At 34.3% G+C, this 18,140-nt stretch overlaps 1 protein-coding gene and 1 pseudogene across 1 annotated transcript; both read left to right on the forward strand.

Moving 5' to 3' along the window:
- Positions 1 to 5,523: 5,523 nt before the first annotated feature.
- Positions 5,524 to 7,341, forward strand: LOC129876816 (protein RER1A-like; annotated as a pseudogene).
- A 1,779-nt stretch (positions 7,342 to 9,120) lies between these two features.
- Positions 9,121 to 17,498, forward strand: LOC129877760 (nonsense-mediated mRNA decay factor SMG7-like). The gene is made up of 8 exons (XM_055953287.1): positions 9,121 to 9,397; positions 10,560 to 10,648; positions 10,906 to 11,514; positions 11,962 to 12,084; positions 13,751 to 13,983; positions 14,066 to 15,950; positions 16,062 to 16,204; positions 16,904 to 17,498. Exons 2-6 carry the CDS (start codon positions 10,580 to 10,582, stop codon positions 15,927 to 15,929), a joined length of 2,898 nt encoding a protein of 965 aa, XP_055809262.1. The 5' UTR covers positions 9,121 to 9,397; positions 10,560 to 10,579; the 3' UTR covers positions 15,930 to 15,950; positions 16,062 to 16,204; positions 16,904 to 17,498.
- Positions 17,499 to 18,140: the final 642 nt, after the last annotated feature.

The following is an 18,140-nucleotide window of genomic DNA, read 5'->3' on the forward strand; positions in this document are numbered from 1 at the left end:
GAAGGTATGTATGAAAATTGAAAGCTAAAGGAGGTCAAGAGTCACTCAACGACTTGTCATCAGGGGTTGGTCAAGCGTGAGGCTAGTAAAGCGTGTATGTTTTATGCCCTAAAATTTTGAGGTCCCAAAAAATTTCAATAGTATTTATGATTTTAATTTTAACTGAGACAATATTGATCATTATAAAAAAATACAAAATCTAAATTAAAAAAAAAGTAAAGAAAGAAGAACTATTTATTTTTTATCAGAATTATTTTAAAACTTTGAATTAAACAACTCAATTATTCATATTATAATAAATAAAGTTTTTATAACAATATCCAATTCAATGTATTACAAACAAGTGTTTATAAAAGTGATTCTTTTCATTTGTGTTGTAACAATTTATAAAAGTGAGTATAGAACAAAATATCTTAGAGAGACTTTGTGCACAACACTAATCTCAAGAATTAACTACAAAGTCAAAAAAACTAACCTACTAAAAGACTAACTAATATGCTAGCTAATCACTTTCAGTCGACTTACACTTCAAATTAAAACTAGATGAATCAACCTTTATCTCAACAATACAAACAATAAACAAAAAAAGAAATTAGTGTACAACTTAAAATAAAGAAGCAATTAGTAGGTATAACTAGACTTTGTGACGGCAGGAAGAAGTCAATAAGGGATACAAATGCAGGTGCACAATTCCAAAAAAGGACAGAAACGAAGAAAGCAAAGTTATGACCAGTTAGAACTTAGATTCAATTTCTAGAGCAGACAAACTTCATTCATTCAAAATTCAATTATTAACACATGGATGAAGCATCTATTTGAATTTTCGAAACTGAAATCGATGATTAAACTGATTTGTTATCTTCTTCAAATGCTGATAAATTTATTGATTGAAAATGCCTCTTTAAGTGAGATCATCATATGTCCAACCTTGGTGGAAGTAATCACGAATGCCTTCCATGAATGAATTTCAGCTAAGCAAAGCAATTGAGAGAATCATTTTCTTTTTTTTGTTTTTTGAATTGAATGAGTCATGAGGAAGATGAACAATTTTGGTGGGGCGGGGATATTTCTGTTGAAATGCAAAGGTAAATTTTTTAATTTTATTTTGTTTGTACTATGTAGAGTATTGTATTAAAAAGTGCTAACTAATTACTATTGTTATTAATTTATTTTGTTTTTATAAAATTATGTGTATTTAAAAATTTATAATACACGGACTAAAAGAATAAAAAAAAAATAAGATTAGCTATCCGGAGCGACTGTGATTTTTAAGGAAAATAAGTAGCATATGAAGACAATTTATTTTAACAGTAAACAAAAGTTGTTTCATTAACAAGTCAAAGGTTGTCAAAAAATTATCAAGTCAAAGACCAAGCACTGTGTATTGAAGTCAAAGGTTGTCAAAAAATTATCAAGTCAAAGACCAAGCACTGTGTATTGATTCCTACAAAGACAGGCTGCGTTAGCACGGTCCCCAAACATTTCATTAGTGGTTAGCTATTAAAATAAAATATTTAAACCCCTCTTATCATTGACCGAGCTTATGTGGAATTAAAATTGATGAATTGGACGAATATGTGACTACACACGGTTTTAATCAAGTGAATGCAATATTTTTATTTTAAAAATCTCAAGAATACAAGAGAAAAAAATAAAAAAAAATTTAAAAAAAAAACAAAAACAAATCCCTTCAGCCCCTCCTCACCCCCACCCCTTTATCTTCTTCTTCGGCCCCCACCCCATCCAGACTGCCACCCCTACCCCTCTCTCTTCTTCTTCTTCAGCCCCACGCCCGCCCCACTTCCATCCTTTTTCTCTTCTTCTTGAGCCCACTCATCCATCTTCTTCTTTGATAGACACACACATCACCATGACCATAAAAAAAACTTAAAAAATTTACTTGCTAGAAAAATATACCTGTTCATCATTTTTATAAACTTAATTTTTCAAGATCTATTATTGTACTTACTTATAAACACGTTTTTCCTCAATTTGAAGTTTTTTGATATCTCTTTTTATCAAATCAAAATAAATAGAATCCTCATTTAAATAATATTTATAATCTATCACATTATAGTAACTAATATTTTTTTGTGATTGAGAAAGTTTTTGAGTGTGAAAAAGATAAAAAATGGTGGAAGTAGAAAGTGTTTTTTTTGTTTTTGGGTGAGGGTGTGGGGTGGGAGCGAAGAAGATGAAGTGGGGAATGGGGAAATGAGGTACAATGAGAGAGAGAAAATTGTATTTTTTAAAAATAAATATTATTTATTTTTTAATATTTAATTTTTGATGTGTCATTGAAAAAATAATAAATTGTGATGTGTCATTAAAAAATAACATGGAATTCCATATGGAAAACGAGTGTACTGCACGTACACGTATCAAATGAGAAAGGGTTTAAAATATTGTGTTTCAATGAGTTTAAGAGTTCAGTTGACAAATGGTTAAGTAGAAGGATTCAGAATACAAACTCATACAAGTACAAGAGTTCATCAGACTATTTCGCCTTACCTTTTTAATGGCATGAGTTTGGAGCTTAATAATCATATACTACAAGTAGGGGCGGGCATGGTACGATAGATATGTGAATACGTATTATATTAAAATCAAAATACATAATATCGTAATTTGATATTTGTGGTATTTGATATGCACCTTTAGAAAAATTGGTATTCGATATAGTAGTTGATATTTATAAAAATAAAAAAAAATATTGAAACACTAAATACCGAATCAAAGTATATGGTCACATATAAAATTCATATATATATAACTATATAAAAGTAGCGAATATATAAAATAGTAACTAATTATTTAGATGTTGAAATTTTGACTACTCCATCTTGATTTAAATATTTTTTTGGGTGATTGATTAATTAAGAAAATTCTTTTTACTTTATTTTAAATAACTTTACATGTGTAATGGATTAGTATGATTCGATTAAGACGTTTCTTGAAAGGTCAAAGTCATAATTCTTTATTATACAAATATATAAATTGAAGTTCACCTAACCATGCAAATTGATTCTTCGTATCGTAAAATACTGAAACCAAACTTTAAAATATTGAACCATATCGAATAGTATTTCTACAATCAAAAATCAAAATTACCGAACTGAATTTTTCAATACTATAACAAATCCACTCCTTTACAAAAATACTTTTCATAATTATCAAATGTAACAATGCTTTCATTCGTGATATAGTCTATCAGACATACATGGAGGTTGTATCTCAAATACACGCACGACTAAAAATCACTACATACGATATTTCATTCCGGCCCTCACAAGCTCTTTGCTTGTTTATACAAAGAGCATGTCCAAGGAGGCTATTACGCTCACCGGCACCGCACACTTACATTACCATCTGAGCTTCGCTATCGCTCCTCCTAGCTCCTACGCCTACCACGAACTTGAATCATCACATTTGAAATTATGGTATAAGTTTTTAAAAAGTATAGACACGTAATATAAAAAGAGCAAATCACACAATCTTTATTTTAAGGCTCGTAGTAACTTCAATCCCAAAATAAATTACAAAATTGATTCATTTCCTCTTTAACATCTCTCTGTCAACAAGAAAAATAAAAAATTAATCATAGCCACTAGCAATAACTATCACCATCATTACTAGTCACTAACAACAATTATTCCCATCAACACCTCCAATGTAAACTATATCCACCATCACTAGCAAGCAAAAGTGTTTCATTTTTTAAAATTAAATAATAATTTTAAAATATTTAATTAATTTTCATTTGAATTATATATTTTATTACGTACATATAAATAAATTATGTACATTCAGATGTTGAAAAACAAACAGTCATAATTTTTCAGTGTTCAGATCTAAAAACAATATCTTAATCACTCAGATGTGCGTTGAGATTCAAACGTCTAAATCTTAATGAAAACGAATAAGACATTAGCATAACTGCACTAATATTCTAGTTTTTCAATTAAAGCAAATTTCATTGTTGAATGAGATCCAAAACACATATTTCTCCTTTTTTATATTACTTAAGAGGACGTTTGGTTACTGGATAAGGACTAAAGTTATTCGGGTATAAAATTTTGTATAAGCTTTATAATGTTTGACAGTATTTTTATGTCATGTATAAAATTCAACACACATATTATCATGTTTGGTTAGCAAATTAGAATGACACATAATTAATACATGTATAGGTTATGAGTCAATCTATGTATTATTTTATAACTTATACCGGAATAACTAATACAGGAATAAAAAAGTTAAAATGACCAAATTATCCTTTATCACTCCTAATTAAATATAACACTTTTCTAACGTTAAAATCAAATCCACCCTTTGCAGCAGAGAGAAGAGCTCATCATCTAACGAGCGTCAAGAAGAATTCGGTTAACTGGAGTTGAAGAAAATGCCATCACATGATGATGAAAATCCTCCCTTGGAAAAAATTCCGTCTACAAAAGAAATTGAAGAATTTTTGATGAGTTGCGAGAAAAAAATGCATAAACGATTTCGAAAAGTAAAACTTCGACTTTGAAAAGCATTTGACTCTGTTTTCTTTCTATAGAGAGAAAAGATGCAATATAAAGCTCTTAAAGGTGGTTCACTCAGAAAATGATTTGGCTCTGTTTGTTTTTTTAGAGCGTCTTTGGCTTTGTGTGTTTTTAAAATAGATTCTTTTTTTTTGTGTAGAACTTTGTATTCTTTTTTATTTATCAATAAAATGGGTCTAGACTTGCCCAAAATTTGTTTTAGAAAAACAAAAAATTACTAGGTATCAAATTAAAAAAAAAAAACTTCCTCATATATATATACACACACTGGCTGGTTAAACTATATGAGGAAGTTGAAAAATGTAGCATTCAATTTTTTGTCAAAAACTTTGCCTAAACAATATGCCAAAAGTATAAAAAAAATAAAGGTAACAAAAATCAAGGGTATTATGATAAATAAATAATTTATTTTTAAGAAGTATATAATTTTATTAATTTTTAATATAACAAATCAACATCCAAAGAAATTACTAAATCCTGCATAACTAATATATACATTAATAATATATGTATAACTAATACATGTATTATTAATATACATGCATAACTCTAACCAGCAACCAAACGGCTCCTGAGTGTTTTGTATATATATATATGAATTTATGCTATATTTATGACGTCAATTTATACATAGTATTGACTTGTTATTTCACATACTATTTAATATTTTTATTTAAATTAGAATTACACAACAGACAACAACAAAATTGTTCTGGTGCCTGCGTAATCCCAATTGGTGAGTAGAGAGGTACAAACCGATACAACATATGCGTAATCTCAATATGACAGACCACTACCTACCTTTTTAACAAAATTGTTCTTGTGCCTACCCCTACTAATTCAATCAGAGTGGAGAATTTGTTAAGACTTGATGGGTCCACAAATGAATATCTAGTTGCTTATGGCATGATATTTTGCCCTCATCAATCTTACCCCTTTGTTATATGCATTTCAAGGATTACCAAGTTGTGTTTCTATGGATGTTGTTGTGTATGATGGTGCATCAGCAACAGAAGCTTTGGATGTTGTTGTGGATGATTGTGCATCGGCAGCTGCAGCTTTGGACGTTGTTGTGGATGATTGTGCATCAGTAGCTGCAGTTTTGGACGTTGTTGCTGAAGATGGTTCATCAGCAGCTGAAGCTTTGGACATTGTTGGGGAAGATGGTTCATCAGCAACTGCAGTTTTGGACCAAAAGACGCTCCCAACCTGCAGATGATTTCCAGTATTACTTAGTTAAAACCACTCCTCACCTACTCCATAGGTGGATTGGGACGACTGTCTTGGCACTCTTTTATGCTCTCCGGATTTATTTTGTTCGGGGATTTTATTGATTACATATTTATTGGGTTTATACATAGTCAAATTGTTGGCTAGTTTCCTCTCGCGTCTTGCTGATCACGTGAGGGAACCTTCTGATGGACCTATGTTGCCAATTAAAGTTTCAGATGAGATCAAGCCTTTCATTCGCAGCCTTCTGGATTTCAAGCTCTGGTAATTGTTCCTGCCGTATGCCTGTGATATCATTTCTATTTTTTGGATAAAATGTTGTCATCATTTTTTCTTTGTTTGTCTTTTTAGTGAATTTATTCAGTTTGCTTTGTTGTTATTGTTGGGTTTAATTGATAGTTTGAATGGGAAATTGAGGAAAAAAGAAGTGGAGAGGAAAATGATATCTTCTCTCTTGCTTTATTAAATAAGCTTTGGTCCCACATAGGTGGTGGAAATGAAAAGTCTCCTACTTAAAAGTAGAAGGACTCCTTTATGTTGCTAAAAGGGTCAAGAAGAGGTCTCCCCTCGCGCCGTCGTTGTCGTCGCTCACTCGGCTTCGGCTTTGGATTATTTAATTTTAATTAATTAATATTATTTATTTATTTAATTAATTAAGTGAAAATCCTGACCCGCGATCCGTTTCTTTTCCGGATTAATTTAAAATTATTTCCCAACAGGTGCCTTTTCTTAAAAAGTGCAAATAGTCTATATATGTCTCTTAATCCTCAGAATGTTCCATACGAAAATTCTGAAACAACATCTTCTTCTTCTTCTTTCTGCACTTCCTAAATTCGTGTGATATACAGCCTTCGAGTGGTTCGCAGTCACCAAAAATTTGCAGTACCTCTACTTTGGTGAGTAAATCGTTCTATCCTGGGAGGAAAGATTCCAAAATCTCGGGTACTTTGAGGGGAATAATTTCCTTAAGGACACACTGTGCAGTCAGTTGGCTCGATTTTGTTCTTGCATTAATTTTCCAGATTCTGTGTTTTATTACTTTTAGTTGTTGTTACTGTTTTAATATTTTCCAATACAGTTTACTAACAGTTATTTCCACTGGTCTTCCTTTTTAGTTGATTGTTGTGATGATGCTTCTATCTCAAGTTGTTTACAACTTTCTTATGACACTTGGTTGGTGCTAATCTCTACTCTCTTTGTCTGATTTCTTCAGGTATCTCACAACAAAGGCTATCTGTGTGGTGTATATCATTACTTTCGTCCCCATATTTGATGTTCCTCTGTGCTGGCCTGTATTGTTGATCTACTTGGTTATTCATTTTGTCACTACAATGCTACATCAAATTTGCTGAATGAGCGGATACAAATACAATCCGTTCAAACTTGGGAAACTGGTGAGCGCGCGAGTACATTTTTCTTTGTATTTTTCTAAGCAGAGTTCTTTTTGTCTATGGAAGGCATTTTACTTGTTACCATTCTTATTTAGTGAGAGTATTTGAATCGTTCATTATGACAGAAGGAACTCTGGAGAAAGCAGCAGCAGCAGCAACAGAAAATGAAGTGATGCTGATTTTTGGTTTAATACCAAAGGGAGGAGCAAACAAATAAAAAATATTAGATGGAATTGCTTTATACTTTTAAGTTAAAAATGAGTGTTTCAAAATTAGTTTTAATGGAGTTGAAGATTTGATATTAGTTTCTTTGGGAAGGATTTGTTTTGTATTAATTTTTCTCATGGTTAGAGATGGCAAATTGACTTTTCTATGAAATTATTTTGGATGCAAATTCAACTGTGTTACTTGTTATGTCCATTCCGCCTTAGTTTTGTGATTTGTTTATTTGCCTTGATCCAATGAATTGAACCTGATGTATAGTTCGTTACAATATCACGTAGAAATGGGTCGAAACAATATAATCCAGGAGGTAAGTGCACAAATTTCGCTTTTGGTAATGTAATTTAAGTTATACTTGAAATTGAATTATTATTATTTTGCAAACTTATTTGACTGGGGTTGAAAATATGAGTCTTACTTTGAATTATTTTCTAAAGTATGGCCTAGTGAAGCCAAACTAACATAAGATATTTTGCTTGAATTTTAATATGGTTTATTAAGATTAACTTCAGACATTTTTTACGATCTTAACAAAATTAAAATATAGGCGTTTATGATTGAATCTCCTCCGTATGATTTAACTTTTCTGAATCCCAATCATAATCAAAAAGAAAAAAAAAACTATAAGGAAAGACACCCAAATCCATTTTTGGCTGACATAGCTTCGGTTATTGCATTTTCATTGGGTGGCAAAATGTCAAATTTTGTTGATGGATGTATATTTATTTAATCACAAGAATATGCAAGAAAAGTGAAAGATATATAATACTTGTTTGATGACAATGTTATAAAATTTTCATGAGATTAAATAATTTATTTGACTAAATTTTAGATTTTTCGCGTGAAGTTATAATCTTGGTAAGACTAAACTTCAAACGTTATTGCAGAGGTTAGATACTTAAATTATTTATTTAACTAAATTTCAAGTATTTCATATGTAATTATTAAATTTAAATAATAATATTATATGACAAATTAAAAAAAGGTAGAAATGCTTAAATTTTTAATTAGAAAAAGTTAGAAAAGATATTGTTTCAAAATATCTTTTAAGAATGAAAAAGATAAATTATGATTAACTAAAAGCTTTTTGTTGTTCCTCAACTAAAAATCATCACGTGCTTAACTAACAAATTTGTAAGATGGTTTACAAATGCATAATTGCATACTGATGATAAAAAAACAAACATTAATATTGTGATACTGAATAACTTTGGAGAACGACTTCATATTCATGGATTCTTAACAAGATGTTGCGAAAGTCATGTCTATTGAAGCGATTGTTATTAGAAAAACTTTCAAATATTTATCGATAAGAGATGAAAAGTATGAATATTTTATCTGATGCTAAAAATGTTATTAATAGAATTCAGAAACAAGTAACTGCTTTATAAAAAATAGAAATAATGTGTAAAGACATTTAAATCTTTCAAACATGTTTTCTCATACTAGTTCACATTTTAGTCAGTTTTTTAATTACTTCGTTAAACGAAATCTCTTCGGAGAAGTCTTTCCAAAGTTGAATTGTACATGATATCAATAGTACATTCAAACATGTAGATCGTAAATGCAATAATACAAAGTGTTTAATTTCAATAAAAAAAAATACTATTTTAAGCTATATGTTTATTCAAACAAAACTCTTACATACGAGCGATCAGATAGATTATTATATTTTTCAATATATATATATACAGTGCTAACTGAAAAAGACGAAATTGGGCTTAGATAGAGAGTCCCAGAGACGGTGTGCTAACCATCTAGATGAACGATGAATTTTCACGCTAAATAAATAAATAAAAAGTCTTCTCTACTTCTCCTCCTCTTCCTCCTCATTCATCGCGCTTCTCAATAGCCCTAAAATTTCGAAACCCTAGTTTTTTCTCTTCATCTTTATAGCTAAAATACGTATACATACACGTAATATATAGGGTATTATTGTCAATTGAAAGAATCAAGGTGATTCGAGGGAGATCTGAGGATTTCCCTGGATCTGCTCTGCGGATTTTGGTAAGTTTTTTCGAAATTTCCGTTTCGTATTAATGTTTTTGGTAATATTCATGATCGAATTGAAAATTGCTCTCTGTTTCAATTTTTTGTTATGTAATTAGGGCGTTGACGATTTTTTTTCTTTTGCGGTGATATTAATGGGTTTATTGGCTTGTTGTATTGGACTTTTTTTTTGTTTGGGTTGTATTGTTGATGGAATCTTAGGAAAATCTGGTATATGATTTTTTTTTGTTGGTGTATTTGGAGAGATTAGTGTCTTGTTTGGAGGTGTTGCTGCCAAGATATAGGAAGGTAGTCAAGCCCCTAGGGTTTTTGGTCCAGTGGTGAGAGCGCAACAGATGATGTGTGGGTTAGGTGCAAAAAGCCTGGTATTTAAGTGGAGATAGATAGAGGGGTGCACCGTTGGCTTTTGGGGATTTTGCGGATTCCATTTTTTTGTTATATTGTTGATGGAATCTTAGGAAAATCAGGTATATGAGTCGTTTTTTGGGTGTATTTGAAAAATATAGTCCTGTTTATAGGTCTTGCTGCCAAGATAGAGGAAGGTAGTCAAGTTCCCAGGGTTTTGGTCTAGTGGTGAGAGACACAATAGATGATGTGTGGGTTAGGCGCAAAAAGCTGGCTATTTATGTGGAGAAGGGTAGAGCGGTGCACCTGGTTGTCGTATCCATTCAGCTAGTATATGGATATTTTAGGATTGTAGTTTTGTATTTATTCGGAGAAAATTTTGTCGTTTTTTTCTTCCTTTTAAAGAAGTCATTAATTGCAGTGTGTATCTGTTATGGCCATCTAAATATCATTATTAGCTTGTTGAGGGCTATGTTGCGTTGACTCTGTAAAATGTCAACGGGTGTGGCGGATTCTCCAAAAATAGTGTATTTTTGGAGAATCCAACACGGGTGTGGCATCGGAAGTGAAGAGTCCATTTAACTTAGGTTGAGGGTTAATCTGCCTTTAAATTGTCTACATTAATAAGAAAAATTAACTGTTGACAATTTTGAAACCCTTTCTACAGTGTGCATTCCCCTAGATTCACTTCCGAGTTCTATTCTTGTTTGTGTAATGTATCCTTCTCTAATGTGTAAATGATTGCATTTCTATTTTTCCTCGTTTGTTTTCATATTTCCCCTTTTTGATATCTGATTGTGCTATGGTGCCGCAGACTGAATAGCTTGATGAATAATGGCCATTCAGATGGATAACATTTTAGATCATTCTTCACGGGAACGCGTTCAGCGGCTCTTCAACAAGGTCAGTAATTGCGTTATCGCGTCATTGCTTTACCGTTTGAATTATGGATATCTAGAATTATTTTTGATCATTATAACCATATAGTGACTATATTACTGACCCACATACATAGTTTAGTTTAAAAACTTTTATTGACCTGCAGAAGCTCTTGCTGTATGTACAGGTGTAATGAGCTGTATTCATTTAATGCATAGAGATAGTACTATGTATTTGCTTGTTTGGAACATGTAATTGACATTTTCACTGATTTTGTTAAGAATGTGGAGTTGGATAACAAGCGTAGAAAAGCAGCACAAGCTAGAGTATCTTCTGACCCAGACGCATGGCAACAAATGCGTGAAAACTATGAAGCTATCATCCTGGAGGATCATGCTTTTTCTGAACAACATGAAATAGAGTATGCCTTGTGGCAGTTGCATTATAGAAAAATTGAGGAACTGCGTGCACGCTTCAATGCTGCAATAGCTTCAAGTGGATCAACCTCTCGGACTGGGAAAGGTCCGCCTCGCAATGGGCCGGATAACATCACAAAGATCCGCATGCAGTTCAAGACTTTTCTCTCAGAAGCGTCTGGCTTTTATCATGATTTGATCGTGAAAGTCAGGGCAAAGTATGGCCTGCCACTAGGAAGTTTCTCTGATGATCCAGGGGATCAGATTCCTTCTTCTAATGATGCTAATAAATCAATTGAGATGAAGAAAGGCTTGATATCCTGCCATCGTTGTTTGATTTATCTGGGTGATCTTGCTCGGTACAGAGGCTTATATGGTGAGGGTGACTCTAAAGCTCGGGACCTTGCAGCAGCATCAAGTTATTACCTGCAAGCTTCTTCACTGTGGCCATCAAGCGGCAATCCTCATCATCAGGTATATTTTATTTCTTTTTTTTATTGGTTTTGTTCCCAGACCCCACGTTGTGGGATTTCACTGGGGGTTTGTTGTTTATTGGTTTTGTTCTGAATGATCATTGAGAAATCTTTACTTATCGTTGGAGGGTAGGAAATACGAGAAAAGTGATAATTGATTAACCTTTCTATGCAACACTTATCTTAGGGGTCGTTTGGTTGGGAACAAGTTATCCCGGGATTAATTATCCCGGGATAAGTTATTCCATCATGTATATGGGATAACTTATCCCATCACTAGGTATAAATGGTGGGATAAATAAACCTAAGATTCCCTAATACCTCCAACCAAATGCAGAATAAAATAGTCGTGCATTTTATCCATGGGATTATTATACCTTATACCTCACACCAAATGACTCCTTAGTGTTTATATTTGTAGAAATTGCTGATTGTGTTGTTTTCTCAGCTTGCAATATTGGCCTCCTATTCCAGTGATGAGTTGGTGGCGATCTATCGGTATTTTCGTAGTCTTGCAGTCGAGAGTCCTTTTACAACTGCAAGGGACAACCTGATCATTGCATTTGAGAAGGTAAACAATTTATTTAGTTGTTGCGTTAAGGCTCATCTTCATCTTTGCATCAGATCTTTGAAAAAAATCTCTCCCTCTCTCCCTCTTCTCCGACTTGTCAATGTTTGTTATCTTGGAAAAATTATTTGGAGACATCGCAATATCTTTGGTGAGCAAAGCCCAAAGGCATAGCCAAATAAATGTTTTTCTGATTATGGATTTTTCACCATGGAATGAATCATGGAACAAAGGATGTTTCCAACGTAAGATGGTCAAATCCCCGGTTGAGAAAGTTCCATTCTTGATAGAACTTGTCAATGTTTGTTATCTTGGAAAAATTATTTGGAGACATCGCAATATCTTTGGTGAGCAAAGCCCAAAGGCATAGCCAAATAAATGTTTTTCTGATTATGGATTTTTCACCATGGAATGAATCATGGAACAAAGGATGTTTCCAACGTAAGATGGTCAAATCCCCGGTTGAGAAAGTTCCATTCTTGATAGAGGTGATGATAAAGTAAAAAAAAATTATATTGATTCAACCTGAATTTGTTCAGTCTTCTGTAATAAACTTTTTTGTGTGATTTAATTATGCGACATTTTGTCTACCATTTTTTCTGTTCTCGTCTTGTTCCAACAATTTGAAGGCAACTGTCCGCATCTTTGATTTTGTTGCTATGTTCCTTAAAATTTTGATCTGGTTAAGTATTATTTGCTTCCTAATCCAAGTCTCAACAGCGATGTAATTTTCAAACACGAATAGAAAAGAGTGAGGAAAGGAAAAGTTTCCTGTGAAAAGCGACTGGACAGGTATGCCAACAATTGTTCCTGTCAATGTAGACAATTTCGAGTCATGTGTAGAGAGACCTTATTGTGTAGGTTCTCTACATATTTGTATATCACCTATATACAGTGGCGTTTTCCGACACAATAAATCCTTAGCTTTGTTTTTAGAAAAAGAATACATGCCAATACTTGTTTCTTTTTTGTGCTTGCCTATAGATGGAACCCAATTATTGTTAGCATTATAATTGTCAATAATTGTTGTATGCTTAATCTATAGAGGTTTGATTTATTTTTATGATGAAGATGCCTTACATTTGTCAATTTTCTCCTGTCCTTGGTTCTGTGGTTGCTTATGTTTTCCCCTTCCCTTTGTCCTTTTCCCTGACGTGTACTAAGTAGCATCATGCTTCTTGTGTCATGGAAGAGTTATTACTTGCCCAAACTAACTTTCAAGAATATACTTGTCTATTAATCTTTTGAGAGTGACATACTTCTGCGGTTTGGTAAAATGAAAAAGAAATAAGAATTTTTATTTAGAGAAGAATGATATCGAATATAGGTTTAGCTTATGTTAAACAATATCAGTATGAACTGATTTTTTGAAGCAAAATAGACACCTAAATACCATTTGTAGAAAGTTCTCGAGATCTTGTAGTGGAACTTTGATTTCCATCATTTCAGTTGCTGGAAGTGTGGAACTTCAATTTGCATCTATTTTTTGGTTTGTCAATGAGTGATCAAGATGTGATTATCTAGTATATATTTTGCAAGTGTTCAAGTTCTGCCCAAAAGACTCTTTCATATTAAAGTTTTGTGGACTTCTTTTCTTTCCGTTTGGACTGTTTGTTGCAATGGGCTATGTGGATGGTCTTAGTGTTAATTGATCTCTCTGTTATGGCAGAATCGTCAGTGTTACTCCCAGCTGCCAGGGGATGCTAAGGCTTCGTTTATCAAGGCAGCTCCTTCCCGAACAACTGGTAAAGGACGAGATAAATATGAAACGAGGCAGTCTCTGAAAGATGGAAAGGTTGAAGCAAGTTTAGCGAAGGAAAAAGCTTCAAGTATATCTGAAATCTTCAAAACCTTTAGCACAGGATACGTTCGGTTGAATGGTATTCTTTTCACGCGCACTAGGTATGTTCCTGTCTAATGAATATATGATATTGACAACAACATAATTAAGTATTGACACTATATTCTTATCTTCTTTGCTCAGCTTGGAGACTTTTGATGAAGTGCTGTCGATGGTTAAGAATGATCTGCTTGAGCTTCTCTCTTCTGGGTCTGAGGAAAAATATAGTTTTGGTTCAGATGCTGCCGACTGCAGACTGGCAATTGTCAGGCTCGTGGCCATCTTAATATTCACCATCCATAATGTGATTAGGGAAAGTGATAATCAGTCATATGCTGATATTCTACAGAGATCAGTTCTTCTGCAGAAGGCATTTACTGCTGCTTTTGAGTTCATGGGTCATGTGGTTGAGAGATGTATCCAATTAAATGATCCCTCATCAAGCTTCTTATTGCCTGGTATTTTGGTTTTCGTAGAATGGTTGGCGTGCCATCAAGATATTGCACTTGGTAATGAATCAGAGGAAAAACAAGCAAGGGCTAGATCCTTTTTCTGGAAGAACTGCATCACTTTCTTTAATAAGCTAATGTCGACTGGGTTTAAGTTTGTCGATGAAGATGAAACATGCTTTTTCAATATGAGCAGGTATGATGAAGATGAGAGTGGTAATCGTCTTGCATTGCCGGAAGACTTTGAACTCAGAGGATTTGTTCCTCTTCTTCCAGCACAGCTTATCCTTGACTTCTCGAGGAAACATTCTTTTGGTGGTGATAGTGGAAGTAAAGAGAAGAAGGCACGTCTTCAGAGGATGATAGCAGCTGGAAAGGCTCTTGCTACTGTGGTCCGGATTGGAGAAGAGGGAATATATTTTGACACCAGGGGAAAGAAATTTATCATTGGTGTTGAACCCCAAACTTCTGATGATTATCAACTTAATGGCTCAAAGGATGTTACCAAATTAAGTGGTATTGAACTGGAAAGTCCGGATGCTGGGCAGTTGACTGTGGGAGATCTGCTGCCAAAGCAGCAATTGTATGTGGAATGTGAAGAAGAAGACGAAGTTATTGTTTTTAAGCCATCAGTGATGGAAAAACCGAATGGCATCTCTTCAAGTACAATGACCTTAGCGGTTCCTGTATCTGGTATTGGTGTTGCCAATGCTCCTTCTGGTGTTAGCATGTCATGTGTTGATACGTGTTGTGAGATGGGGCCATTCCCATCTGCACTTGATGGATTGAGGTTGCAGAATGCTTGGAGTACTACAAGGCTGCCAACAAGCATTTCTCTTACCAATACCCAATATATGCAGCCGATCCAACCAAGTACTTCAATGTGGTCTGTAGAGCAAGGTGCTGTTATGAATGGATTGGGGGGCTTGAGCTTGACAGGAAATGGGCTAACGACGGAAGCTGAGTTGCTAAATCATCCAGAAATGGTGCCACCTGCAGCATATTCAGTTCCTTTACCACAGTCTGTGAAGTTTAGCACTGCAAATAATATTCACTTCCAGGTTCCAGAGGCTGCTATGTCATCTACCTTCAATTCACTTCCATCCTCTGTAGCTGGTTCCGATAGCATGTCAATGAAATCTTCACCAGTTACCTTTACAGGAATGAAGAAAAATCCAGTGAGCCGACCTGTTAGGCATCTGGGTCCACCTCCAGGGTTTGGTTCTGTTGCTCCCAAAGTAGATGACTCTTCATTTGCCTCGACTTTAAAGAACGAAAATAACCCCATCCCTCGTATGGAAGATTATAGCTGGTTGAATGGATATCAGTTACCTTCAGCACATCAGAGCATTGTTTACAATAACTCGGACACTCATTCAGCTCAGCCGTATCACTCTGTAAGCAACAGTAGCTTAGTCGGGATCAGCTTTCCTTTCCCTGGGAAGCAGGTGCCCTCTCTGCACATGCAGTCAGATATCCAGAAAGCAAATCAACACTCTGTTGGACTCCCTCAACAGTATCAAGGACAGTCCCTGTGGCAAGATCGTTTCTTTGTGTGACGTGGATAGGGAGACTAGATGGTGAAATGCATATTACTTGGTTCTTTTAAATCATGAAGTTACTTGAGACGAATTAGAGTGTTCTTATACCACAATATACATTCTCTTAGTCTTGTTTCTAATACTGTACAGGTTAACAACTACTGGGGAGAAGGACCACTAGCCTGTTGCTACAAAGTTCAACCATCATATTTGCAGTGTGGCCAAGGTTATTATGTTTTTGTTGCAGCATGGTGGATGGTCTTGGATTGTTGCAGGCACTTGCTGTTGAGCAGGTATTGCCCCTGCTGCCTTATCTCCTTGTTTCTCTCCCCCTCTGTTGAGTAATTATTCTTAGTCCAGAACAATCATCATACCAGAATGGATAAGACAGGGTCCTCCAACTAACTTTCCATACTTACAAAGATGTTCTAGCTATCAATTAGCTTCATGCCAGCGACTAGGAACTATGGGCCACAGGCCATGCATAAAAGCTAATTAGGCTCCACTTCTTTCCTCTCCCTCCTTTTCATTTTTCTCTTTATTAAGCGGGAAATACTCAAACAAGCAGAAGTTTGTTCTTTCTGGACAGATCTCTGTTCAAAACCTCTCCTTCCCCTTTCCTTTTCTTCTAATATTATGTATTTACTATAACCTAATCTACACTTGCCTATACCGTGTCTCAGTGGTCTCACACTGGCTGGGTTTCTGGTGGCAGTTTTCCTGTTATTCCTCGGGTAATGAAGAGTTAGATCTGGACGCCTGTATTTCTTTCCTTCTGAACTTGGAGGAATTGGGAATAAAATAGTAGGGGCTTCCATAATATGTTTCACTTGTCTGCTTTTTAACTTGCCCAATTCCAATGTTTGCTCAGACTTTCCTTCCTCTTGTCAATGTCGATTTGTTGGAAGATTTCTATGTTAAGTTTTCCTGTGCTTACAAATGTTGTAATTTTCTGTTATCATCTTAACAACAGTCCTGTGGGTTTGGTGCAGCTTGTGCCGAGCTATTCAAACTGGTTGAGTAGAGACTGAGGTCAGTAGGTGCAGGAATTTGGAGGCTTTGAATTAAGAACCTTGTCTTGGTTGGATTGATAATTGTGCTGCCCAGGGATCAGACTTTGGTGGATATCTGTTTAGAGCAGAAGCAACAGTAAATCTACCCAGTTTATAAATGATCTCGACAAAAAGAGTTATGCTACTTGTCATTATGAGCAACTCTCTACAGTACACAATTAAGATAGATATCTTGGGCAGTTCCATATCTGCCTTGTGTGAAGTTCTGAGAGTATTTTGCATATGATCATGGAGAAGGATTTGTTATCGTTGGAGTACTTTGTGGTGGTTAGTTGGAAATAAGTATGGCCTATGGCTATCTCAACCTTTTTTTCTTCTGATGGTACTGTCCTAGTGGTAATTATCGTGTTGTGTTTGTTCTGTTGGACGAAGTGATGGATTGTTCTTGTTACAGTTTCTGTCGTAGGATTATTAATAATGATGTCATCTTAATGTTGGTTCTTTTGAGTTTTGATGAAATGATGCCCGATAAATCTTGTTATTACAAATATCATTACCCGTTTTTGGTTCAGAATGTTCGGAATTATAATTTGATACCGGTTTTTAGCTAATATCAACGATCAAATGCGGGATCAATGTAATCCCAAATTTTATATTGGGATTAGTAGTATCCTTGTCTGGGTCTGGATTATAGCTTATGACTTTGGAAGCAAAAATAATAAGTTTGGTTTTTAGCTTATTGTTGTTATTTTAACTTAAACATAAGTGGTTAAAAATACTTTTTAAATTTATCTAAATATTGTGAAAGTGTTTATGAGCTATTTGTGCTTAAAAACATGATCGGACAAGTAGAGGATTCATACTGGCGACTTCAGTTAGTTTACTTTAGATTCACAGAGGTAAAATATCTCTACACTATTAATTGTAGTTGTGATATTTATAAATATATCCTACTCTCTTTTGTGATTTGGGCTAAGCTTAAAAAGGAAAAATGTGGTATTTTAGTTCACACTCTATTGAAGAATAATAACAAAAACAAACCATATCCCACCACAACTTCCCTCTTTAATAGGTGTCATGTGACGCGAATCCGAATCAGCTGGGTGCCGGCCAGACTTTGGATGGGAAGCCTAAAACAAAAAAAGAACAAAAACACTATCTGTTCATGAACCTCACTGAAACAAAAGAAATCACATGGTTTAAGGGGGCTTAGTCA

The sequence above is a fragment of the Solanum dulcamara genome, chromosome 12, assembly GCF_947179165.1.
Source record: "Solanum dulcamara chromosome 12, daSolDulc1.2, whole genome shotgun sequence".
Lineage (NCBI taxonomy): Eukaryota > Viridiplantae > Streptophyta > Magnoliopsida > Solanales > Solanaceae > Solanum > Solanum dulcamara.